Genomic DNA, 12,318 nt, shown 5'->3' on the forward strand with positions numbered 1-12,318 from the left:
TTCCAGACAAGTTATACCTAAAAATGCGGAATTTTTCCAAGTCCATTTAATAGCGGTCTATGGACTTGTCCTTTAGGAATCTATCTAACCCCTTTTTAAACTCCGTCAAGCTAACCGCCCGTACCACGTTCTCCGGCAACGAATTCCAGAGTCTAATTACACGTTGGGTGAAGAAAAATTTCTCCGATTCGTTTTAAATTTACCACACTGTAGCTTCAACTCATGCCCTCTAGTCCTAGTATTTTTGGATAGCGTGAACAGTCGCTTCACATCCACCCGATCCATTCCACTCATTATTTTATACACTTCTATCATATCTCCCCTCAGCCGTCTCTTCTCCAAGCTGAAAAGCCCTAGCCTTCTCAGCCTCTCTTCATAGGAAAGTCGTCCCATCCCCACTATCATTTTCGTCGCCCTTCGCTGTACCTTTTCCAATTCTACTATATCTTTTTTGAGATACGGAGACCAGTACTGAACACAATACTCCAGGTGCGGTCGCACCATGGAGCGATACAACGGCATTATAACATCCGCACACCTGGACTCCATACCCTTCCTAATAACACCCAACATTCTATTCGCTTTCCTAGCCGCAGCAGCACACTGAGCAGAAGGTTTCAGCGTATCATCGACGACGACACCCAGATCCCTTTCTTGATCCGTAACTCCTAACGCGGAACCTTGCAAGACGTAGCTATAATTCGGGTTCCTCTTACCCACATGCATCACTTTGCACTTGTCAACATTGAACTTCATCTGCCACTTGCACGCCCATTCTCCCAGTCTCACAAGGTCCTCCTGTAATCGTTCACATTCCTTCTGCGACTTGACGACCCTGAATAATTTTGTGTCATCGGCGAATTTAATTACCTCACTAGTTATTCCCATCTCTAGGTCATTTATAAATACATTAAAAAGCAACGGACCCAGCACAGACCCCTGCGGGACCCCACTAACTACCCTCCTCCACTGAGAATACTGGCCACGCAATCCTACTCTCTGCTTCCTATCTTTCAACCAGTTCTTAATCCATAATAATACCCTACCTCCGATTCCATGACTCTGCAATTTCTTCAGGAGTCTTTCGTGCGGCACTTTGTCAAACGCCTTCTGAAAATCCAGATATACAATATCAACCGGCTCCCCATTGTCCACATGTTTGCTTACCCCCTCAAAAAAATGCATTAGATTGGTGAGGCAAGACTTCCCTTCACTAAATCCGTGCTGACTTTGTCTCATCAGTCCATGTTTTTGTATATGCTCTGCAATTTTATTCTTAATAATAGCCTCCACCATCTTGCCCGGCACCGACGTCAGACTCACCGGTCTATAATTTCCCGGATCTCCTCTGGAACCCTTCTTAAAAATCGGAGTAACATTGGCTACCCTCCAGTCTTCCGGTACTACACTCGATTTTAGGGACAGATTGCATATTTCTAACAGTAGCTCCGCAAGTTCATTTTTTAGTTCTATTTATACTCTAATCCCCTTTAAGCACCGCTCTGAGCTCCCCCACCCTTCCCCAATCCCCTTCTCCCCTCTCTGAGCTCCCCCACCCTCCCTAATCCCCTTTAAGCAACCCTACCCCTCCCCAATCCACTTCTCCCCTCTGAGTCCCCCCCCCCCCGACAGCTGAGATCCGTTCTCCTGCTGCTCCTACCCTGTCCTGCCTTTAAAATTTTTTTCGAAGCGCCATAGAGTGGCAGGCAGCGCGCCTCGCGTCTGCCCTGCTAGTAAAGAAGATCTTGCTGACGTCATCGCCCTTCCCACATTGAGTCCCGCCCCCCTCTGAGGCAACTTCCTATTACCTCGAGGGCGGGCGGGACTCAGTGTGGGAAGGATGATGACGTCAGCGAGATCTTCTTTACTAGCAGGGCAGACGCGAGGCGCCCTGCCTGCTGCTCTCCGGCACTTCGAAAAAAAAAATTTAAAGGCAGAGCACCCCCCTACCCGATGACACCCGGGGCGGACCGCCCCCACCGCCCCGCCCTTGCTACGCCACTGGCCTTAAGTTGTATTATCTCTTAAGAGAATCAACTATGGGCAGATAGTTACCTGCAGCTGAGATGGTAGACCTTGGCAATGGATAGATGCCCTTCCTATTCCCAGACGTTTCTTTGCTTCAGGAGAATGACCCAGGGTGACCTAGGTTGTGCTGAATGCTGTTTTAGGTCTAGGGGCATAGCCCACAGCTCTCCAGCATACCAGTTCAAGGGGATACTATCAAAATAGGCTACCATTAAGATGTGTTATTTTGCTGTTAACCCTAGTTATTAATAACTAGGTCTCATTGCATAAAAAAAGGACCTGTGATAAAATACCACACATTAGTGGTAAATTAACATGTTTTAACAGTAGCCTATGTTGATAACTTGCCCCATTAGCATGAAGAGTTTTAGTTTCTGGTAACCAGAGTTGATATTGTGATGTCATAATGCCTCATTCCACCAATGCCTAAGAGACAACCTCATCAGTGATGTCACAATAGCTTGATTGTCCTATACTTGGCTCATTTCTGATATTGTGATGTCATAATGCCTCATTCCACCAATGCCTAAGAGACAACCTCATCAGGGATGTCACAATAGCTTGATTGTCCTATACTTGGCTCACTTTTATTACATATAGCAGTGATTTTGATTTCTAGAGACATTTCTTTAATTAAGGGGGGGGGGGAGTTATAAACATGGGCTAACATTAAGACATTCTATTTTACTGTAAACCCCAGTTGTTAGTAGCTAGGTCTCCTTGCATAGAATGGGACTTGTGCTTAAATAGCATGAGTTAGAGGTAAACTAACCTGTCTTAGGGGTAGCTCACAACGATAACCCCTCAGTCTCGTGGTAGGGGGAGCCCTTTGCATTAATATGGTTCTATCCTATCTAGTCCTTATTAGCAAATGCTAAGTGGAAGACAATTGCTGGGTAAGAGAAATCTCTCATTCCTCTAATTCAAGGTTTTATTTTGTGAAGCTTGATAATAGTTTGACAGGATTGTTTGACAGGATTATCAGCACCCCTTTAAAGCAAATTGGCATTTCTTTTGAATTGTGTAGTGTTACACTGTCACCAGGATTCTCTGCTACTCATCATAACATTTTCAAAGAAGTCTGATTTGACTAATACAACAAGTTAAGTTAAAACGATTTTAAAGTTTGGAATGCTTAAATGGAATTTGGATTTTAGATTTAATGATCTTTTCCAAACTCGGGTTAAAGGTGCAATACAGCTGAGCCACTTGTTATTTTCTGGCCCCAGAGGACTTACAATCTAAGTTTGAACCTGAAGAAATAGAGGGTGAAGTGAGGTTTCCAAGGTCACAAGAAGCGTCAGTTGGAGAGGCAAGATTTGAGCCTTTGCTTTCCTGGCACTCCGCCTTCTGCTCTAACCATTAACATACTCTTCCCTTTCAGAGTTTGAGCAGCAGAATTACATCATGAACTTTATTAGAGAAGGTAGATTCTGGAAGGGGAAAGGGAGTGGATATACTGCCTTTTCTGTGGTCACAATCAAAGCGGTTTACATATTATATACAGGTATTTATTTTGTACCTGGGGCAGTGAAGGGTTAATTGACTTGCCCAGAGTCACAAGGAGCTGCAGTGGGAATCAAACCCAGTTCTCCAGGATCAAAGTCCGTTGCACTAACCACTAGGCTACTCCAAAGTAATTCCAGAATAGGATACTTTGGAAACCTGCCTTGTTAAATGTATAACATTCGCCAGATGTTCTACAAGTTTAACAGATACATTTGTTTTGCTTTCCTAATTTATTTTCATTGAATATTTTCTTTTTAATTTTCATAGCTGAATACCTCTTGTTTATAGGTTACAGTGTTTAAAAGTTTTTTTTGGAAGTGATGGCTGTTTGATTCCAATAATAAAATGCTTTATTCTAACAGGAATAGGGTTTCATGAAATAGAAATAGATGGTAGAACAAGAGTGGTTGCTTTGTCATAGCAAAGACTGTATTCATTAGTCATAAGAACTTAAGAATAGCCATGCTGGGTCAGTCCAAAGGTCCATCTAGTCCAGTATTCTGTTTCCAACAGTGGCCAATCCAGGTCACAAGTACTTAGCAGAATCCCAAATACTAGCAAGATTCCCATGTCTATCAATCCCAGGGAAAGCAGTGGCTTCCCCATGTTTATCTCAATACTAGACTGTGGACATTTCCTCCAGGAACTTCTCCAAACCTAGATATACTAACCACTGATACCACATTCTCTAGCAACGAGTTCTAGAGCTTAACTATTTGTTGAGTGAAAAATATTTCCTCCTATTTGTTTTAAAATTCCCCTGGGGTGGGGGGAGTGGTGCGCCTATGTATAGGCATCTATTCTATAAAGGAACATAGGTGCCTACTTCTTTTTGAGTATACTAGCATAATTTAGGTGCGCACACACTCAATGCTAGCCTTGTGCTTAAATGTCAAAAAGATGCACATAACTTACAGTATCCTATACTATGCACAGAAGCATGAGTCCCTCTCATGCTCTACCGTACTTGTCCGTGTATTCACCTACCAGTAAAATATATACTGTTTAAAATATGTGCAAATGGGGGAGTGGGGAGGAGGGGGAAAATGGTTAATTCACTGGGTGAAATGTATATCCATCCACCTTGGGTCATATGTAACCTATGGAAATTGCGAAGAATTAGGTGTGAGTTACAGTCATGTTAAATGTCATCAATAAAAGGTTAGAATATACTACTGGAAGGGAGAGGGAGGTTGGGGATGGGATAGGATGAAAGAAAAGTGTTATAATATGATAAAAAGAATACGCTTAGCTCTTGATTGGTTGTTTCGACATTAATGTATGGAATACGGAGCTTGTTGGATGGTTATTTTGTAGAATCATCAATAAAAAATGTTGAAACATAAAATATGAGCATATTTACAGAACAGCACTTGGGTGGAATTTTATCCTCTATGCACATATGTGCCCATTAGTCTAATCATTTATACGCATAATTGGCCCTTATGTATAATCAGTCATTTAACAAAATTACCCCCTATGGGTGCAATTCTGTAAGTGGGTGCTCCTTATAGGTGCCCCGATGAGGTGAGGGGCTATTCTAGCACAACACCTGGGTGCCTAGATTCCATTCTAGAATACTAGCGTAACCTGGCATTGGTACGCCTAAAGTCTTGGCACCTGCAGATAGACCAGCCATTGGCCTTATTTAATTGCAGGTGCCTAAATGCAGTGGGGGCACACCTAATTTGCAGTATTCTGTAACGTGTGTGTACGTGGGAGGCACACCCATGTCCCCCCCTTTCCCATTTACTGTATCCATGTGAACACCGTCTTGCATGTATGTGCTATGCCACTTACGTGAACCTTTACAAAATAGCACTTTGAGGAGGACAAGCAGGCCATATTCTTACATGTGGATGATGTAATCTATATCACCTGGTGTGGAGCATAAAAAAAGCTAATATATCTTTAAGAGCATGGGCAGCGTCCACACTGCGCATGCACGAGTGCCTTCCCACCCACCGTGAGAGCGTGGTACCATCAGTCTCTTCTCATCTGTTGTGAGGAGAGGACGAGCTTTCCGTGGCTCCTCACACCGTCTGGTGCATGAGTACTTTTCAGAGCAAGTAGTGCCTTCCTAAGAAGATTTTTGTATTTTTTTTGTCATGTTTTTTTCTTTTTTTCTCCTTATTTGTTTAGGTAGTTTCTCTCCCCCCCCCCCCCCCCCCCCCCCCCCCCCACACACACACACTTTTAGGTTTCGGCTCTCTTAGGCCTGAGCTCCAGTTCCTCTAATTTTTTCAGGTGGTTTGCCTCTTTTTTTCTGGCACCATGGAGCCGTTTGATTTGGCCATGGCTTTTTTCCAATCCATGTCATTGAAGGTTCCTAATGGCTTTAAACACTGTACCCGCTGCAATAGAACCATCTTTGGCAAAGATGCTCATTCCTGGTGTCTTCAGTGTTTGGGGTGCTTATCGTCATGTAGAGGGTAAGCCCATCTGTGGACAGCCTCTAGTTGTTCGTTTCATGAGAGGTTTGCTTTTGACAAAGCTCTCTGTCAGGCTTCCACCTCTGTCATGGGACATCAACGTTGTCCTCACCCAGCTGATGAAAGCTCCTTTTGAGCCACTCAATTCCTGTCATCTGAAGCACTTGACCTGGAAGGTCTTGTTTTTGGTGGCTGTTACTTTAGCTCGCAGAGTCAGTAAACTTCAGGCTCTAGTGGCTGATCCATCTTACACTAAGTTTCATCATAATAGAGTAGTTCTCCGAATGCACCCTAAGTTCCTGCCTATGGTAGTGTTGGAGTTCCATCTGAACTTGTATTTCCAACATTTTTTCCCAGACCTCATGTCCATCCTGGCAAAAGTGCATTGCACATTTTGCACAGCAAGCAAGCATTGGCCTTTTACTTGGAGCAGTCTAGGCCCTACAGTCCACCCAGCTTTTTGCTTTTTTTGATCCCAACAGATTGGGGGTCACCATCTTGAAACACACCATTTCCAATCAGGACCATGGCTGCGTAGGTAGCCCAGTTGAGATCAACCTCCATTGAAGAAATTTGCAGGGTTGCAATGTGATCTTTAGACTAGGGTTACCATATGGCTCCAGAAAAAGGAGGACACATTGATCCAGTCCGTGTTTTGCTTCCATTGAAAGCAATGGAAGTAAAACCCAGACTGGCTCAACCTGTCCTCCTTTTTCTGGAGCTATATGGTAACCCTACTTTAGTCCACACATTCACATCGCATTACTGCTTTGAGCAGGACACCCGTTGGTTTGGACAGACAGTGCTGCAGAGTTTGTTTGGGGTCTAGAATCCAACTCCACCCCCCTAGGCTTGTTTTGTTCTGTTCCAGGCTGCACTTTAGCACAGTTGCATATAGTTTAAGGTTAATTACTATTTTGTCCTCACTGTAGCAAGGTCCAGTTGACCTATGGTGGCTTTTTGATGAGATAGGGATTCCCATTTGTGAGAATATGGCCTGCTTGTCCTCGGACAAAGCGGAGATACTTACCTATAGCAGGTATTCTCCAAGGACATTAGGCCATTCATTCTCACATACCCTCCCACCTCCCCTTGGAGTTGGTTCCATGCTATAATATCGTACTTATGGTCCCGTGCTCTTGCAGCGGGCGGGAATCACTCGTGCATGTGTGGTGGGGATGCTGCGTGTGCTTTTAAAACTATATTAGGTATTTTATGCTCCACCTGTGAAAATGAATGGCCTGCTATCCTCAGAGAATGCCTACTACAGGTAAGTATCTTTTCTTTACCCTCAAAAGTGCTGGTATTTGGTACATTTACACATGCAGGAGGTGCATAGAAGCTGGTGCCCAGTTACAGTATTACTCTTTATGTGTCTGGTGTAGTTTAGGATAAGAAAGGGCTCAAATAATGTCTGCGGGCAATTAAATTGATCAGACATATAAGACAAGAACTATTCAGCATAACCTTGATCTAAGTATCCGTACAGAGGTACTTTTATATACAGTTTCCACACATAAAAGGGCTTTTATAAAATTACCCCAGGGGTTACATGTGGAAACGTATGCATGGTGATAAAACAATGCTTGCTTTTATGTGACATGTATATAGGTATGTTCTGGGGCAGAGTCACATGGTACACTTGTACTTTTTATGCTAATATTTAGGCCTGCTCCTGAGCAGGTGTAAATGTCCACAGCTTCAGTCAAACTTCAAGACGCATAGAGGCTTGTTTTCAAAGCACTTAGACTTGCAAAGTTGCATATTAACCTATGGAACTTTGTAAGCCTAAGTGCTTTGAAAAAAATGAGCCCTCTAGGCACCTATGTGTCTTTATAAAATGGGCCCCCTTCTTACCCTCTTCTAAAGTCGCCTTCATAATCAATTGTTTAATTTAAGCTTTCTAGCCTAAGCAAAACTGTTTCCCCATCATAGAAAAAGAAAAACTGTGTAAGGCATTTTTCCATGCTGTTTTATTGCCAAAACCTTTCATAACTCATCAAGAATATCATAGGTTAGTAGACTTCCTGTAAGTCAATTGAAATAAGTTATTAGATAAATGGAAAGGAAAAAGTGTTGGGTTGCCTAAGGAAGCGCTACTGATTAGCCAATTTCTTCACCTTCCCATTTGCTGTTTTATTTTACAGGGTAACTTGCAGATACATCAGGTTCACGTTGGACAAGATGGACAGGTAGGAAATACTTGTTTTCTTTTTACATCCAAGGCAGAATTGATGCCACTGTTAAAACTTGGCTTGGAAGGAAGAACTGCATGAATCCATATTTCAGTGATGTATTCTTAACCATGCATAAAAGTGTTGCCTTAAACATCTCTGCTACACATGGAATAACTGTGGGGTTAAAGTATCTCTGTACTACACACAGCATAGAGAGAGAAAAGCATGCAGTAAAATGTTGATTTTTTAAAGCAGCGAGTCTGCCTGGATTCCTTAATATAACATTTTTCTTATTTCTCGGCTTCATTGGTCTGTTTTCTTTTGCTTCATAACGTATTTTATTTCTTATGATTTTATATGCTGTGCCACAGTTAGGGCCACATCCTCTGTAAAAACCCCTCTCCTGAAGTCCGCTGCTTAGTTTTTTACATAAGGAGGTTAATAATCAAAAAGATATTCTGCAGGTAAGGTCATGGGTGCTCTTGTAAAAATGTTTTATTAGCAGGTGGGATTAGGTGAAGGGAAGGAAAATACATTTTGAAATCATTGCATGTCCTTTTCAGCATGTAGTTTGTACCTGTTTCCATGCAAACAGAAAGTGCACTTGTATTTTACACCTACATTGTGCATCTTGGCCCTCGTTTTCAAAGGGCACTCGGTTAACTTGCAGTTACCCATGGGCAAGATCAGAATTGCCCTGAAAAAGTGTCTCTAACTTAATTTCTTAGATTTAAGTTCAGCAGTTGGCTAGTTCTGTGGCATTAGCTTGTACAAATCACAGTATCATTTTTTTTCACTGCCTCTGTGTTGTAAGTACTATGTTTAAATTATCTTTGTTGGACTGGTTGATACAAAACAGTACTTCCAGTCAATATATCTAAATCAACCTTGGAGATTACCAACTAAGGTGCATGATTTTTGTGTAACTAGAATCCCACCCCCTTCCTAATGGCACTATGGTAGTCACAGAGGGGAAAATAAAACCACCCCAACAAGAACAGTATAACAGTTGCATATTTAACAACTGACCACATGCAAGGGCAGACAACGTTTGCCAGAAAAGTTCCCAAGTGGCACAAAATTTAGTTTGCTGCAAATTGGTAAAGTCTTGAATCTGAAAGCATTGCAAGTGCAGTTGATAAATCATGTAAGAGTGCCAGCGTTGGAGTGAAGGGCCCGTAGTAGTCAACCAGTCAAACAGGATCGTTTTCAAGGCCAGCAAAATTACAATATGAGGAAACGTCTTCCCTCCAGTAGTTGCCCCTGCATCGAAAACAATGAATCAAATAGAAGCAGTGGCGAGGACGGAACAGAGAACGTCCACAAACAGTGAAATAGTGTCAGCATTGGGACCAAAACTGTTACACTGCTACACATGTCCAAGACATATAACCCAAAGAGACGTTAGGAGCATGACATTTAGGGCAAGTCCCTTCAATAGCAAGACCTGCTGTAGCTGCTCCATGAGGGGAAATGTTCAAACAAAGGGCAAATTTGTAGAGCAATTAATGGTTGGGCATTGAAACTGCTCGTTTCTGGATTGAGAGAACAAAGGCGTGTATCACAGATGGAGTGAGGTCTTTATGCAGATCAGTACTCCACGCCCTACCGTCTACACCTCTATTCTCAAGACCAACTCTATAAGGGTTCACCTTAGCACAATTAGTACTTATGTGTAGAGAGTAAGCCAATCTCTGGACAGCCTCTAGTTCACTTTATGAGAGGTTTGCTTTTGAGAAAGTGCCCTGTCAAACTTCAACTTCAGTCATTGCACCTCAACGTTGTCTTCACCCAGCTGATGAAAGCTCCTTTTGAGCCACTTGATTCCTGTCTTCTGAAGTACTTGACCTGGAAGGTCTTGTTTTTGGTAGCTGTTACTTCAGCTTACAGGGTCAATGAGCTTCAGGCCCTAGTGGCGGATCCACCTTACACAAAGTTTCATCATAATAGAGTAGTTCTCCACACGCATCCTAAGTTCCTGCCTAAGGTGGTGTCGGAGTTCCAACTGAACCTGTCAATTGTCCTTCCAACATTTTTTCCCAGACTTCATGCCCATCCTGGCTATAGCTCATTGCACACCTTGGACTGCAAGCAAATATTGGCCTTGTACTTTGAGCGGGCTAGGCCCTACAGATAGTCCACCCAGCTTTTTGTTCCTTTTAATCCCAATGGGATGGGGGTCGCCACTGGGAAACGCACCATTTCAATTGGATAGCAAATTGCGTTTCCTTCACTTATGCCCAGGCTGGGCTGACTCTTGAGGGTCATGTCAAGGCTTATAAATGTCAGGACCATGGCTGCATTGGTAGCCCACTTGAGACAGCCTCCATTGAAGAAATTTACAAGGCTGCAATGCAGTCTTCAGTCCACACATTCACATTGCACTACTACCTTGAACAGAATACCCGATGTGGTAGTCGGTTTGGACAGACAGTTCTGCAGAATTTGTTTGGGGTCTAGAATCCAACTCCACCTCCCTAGGCCTGTTTTGTTCTGTTCCAGGCTGCACTCTCACATAATTGTATATAGTTTAAGGTTAATTATTATTTTGTCTTCTCCGTTGCGAGTTCCAGTTGACTATGGTGGTTGTTTTTTGATGAGCTAGGGATTCCCATATGTGAGAATATGGCCTGCTTGTCCTCAGAGAAATCGAAGATACTTACATGTAACAGGTGCTCTCTGAGGACAGTAGGCCATTCATTCTCCCATACTCTTCTACCTCCCCTTGTAGTGGCCTCATTTATTTTTTAATATGCTTTATTATTGTACTGAATGGTCCCGCGCTCTCGCAGCGGTCGCGAAGGCACTTGCCTGTGCATGGTGGGGACGCGTGTGCTCAAAAAAGCTATAACTGTTTAACCTCCACACCGGGTGACGTGGATGATGTCACCCACGTGTGAGAATGAATGGCCTGCTGTCCTTGAAGAATCTCTGTTATAGGTAAGTATCTTTACTTTAATTGTACAGCGCTGCGTGACCCTGGTAGCGCTTTAGAAATGTTAAGTAGTAGTATCTGCCATCTGTTACTTTGTTGCTATAAAAAATACGTAATATTCTTGTCCAAATGTGTGACCAAAACTCTTGTAAATGAACACAATAATAAATCATATGTGAGAGTGTTCTGATGTCAGCCTTATCCCCCTAATTCTATAAAAGTTGCCAAAAATTGCACACGCAAATTTGGGCATGTTCAATTTGTGCACACAATTTAATTGAATAATGAGCCAGTTAGTGCCAATAATTGGCTTTTTAATAATTTTTTCTGCTAATTGAAATCATGTATGCACATAAATGTAGGCATATCTCAGAAAAAGGGGGCATGGAAATGGGAGGGTCATGTGCTTTTTGGGGTACAGCGTGGGCATGGATTCAAGTTACATGCACACTTATAGAATAAAGGGGTTCCCTGCATAAATGTTTTCGCTGGTGCAAATGGATGCGCCTAAATTTACATGCGACCCCTGTGCTTAAGTGCAATTTTATAAATTGCACCTAACTTTAGGTGCAGCTTATAGAATAGCGCTTAAGTGGATTTTTGGGCGCGATTTATAGAATTCAACCCTATATGTACACACCAGCACATGCCCTTCATTCATTTATTTTTATTTATTTTATTTATTTATTTGTTGCATTTGTATCCCACATTTTCCCACCTTTTTGCAGGCTCAATGTGGCTTACATAGTTCCGTTTACGGCATTAGCCGGTTCCGTTCTGAACAAATACAGCGTATAACGAATACACAAGGTGATGTTGTGGTAGAATGAGGTACATGTGTGATAGGTATAATTGGGAGGGGAGGAAGAGTCAGGTAATGTCCATTACGGTCTTTGGTTACATTGTGTCGCAGGTGTCCAGGTATTTTTTATGTTGGGTCGGTGGGGTATGCTGTTCTGAACAGGTCTGTCTTTAGTGCTTTCCGAAAATTTAGGTGGTCGAGCGTAGTTTCTACTGCTTTTGGTAGTGCATTCCATAGTTGTGCGCTTAAGTAGGAAAAGCTGGATGCATAGGTGGATTTGTATTTGAGTCCTTTGCTGTTTGGGTAGTGGAGGTTTAGGTATGATCGTGCTGATTTTGTGGTGTTTCTGGATGGCAGGTCGATGAGGTCTGTCATGCATCCTGGTGCCTCGCCGTAAATAATTTTATCAGCAGTCGTGCGGATTTTGAAAATGAT

General features: G+C 42.7%; 1 protein-coding gene across 2 annotated transcripts in view; it reads left to right on the forward strand.

The window, feature by feature from the left end:
• The window catches only part of BANP (BTG3 associated nuclear protein), a 517,523-nt gene that overhangs the window by 334,163 nt on the left and 171,042 nt on the right, over positions 1-12,318 (forward strand). For both annotated transcript variants that reach the window (XM_030204572.1, XM_030204573.1), the window contains exon 11: positions 8,117-8,161. In XM_030204572.1, coding sequence (XP_030060432.1) covers positions 8,117-8,161 — 45 coding nt within the window. The remainder of the gene's footprint in view (positions 1-8,116; positions 8,162-12,318) is intronic.

Source organism: Microcaecilia unicolor, chromosome 5 (assembly GCF_901765095.1).
Source record: "Microcaecilia unicolor chromosome 5, aMicUni1.1, whole genome shotgun sequence".
Taxonomy (NCBI): domain Eukaryota; kingdom Metazoa; phylum Chordata; class Amphibia; order Gymnophiona; family Siphonopidae; genus Microcaecilia; species Microcaecilia unicolor.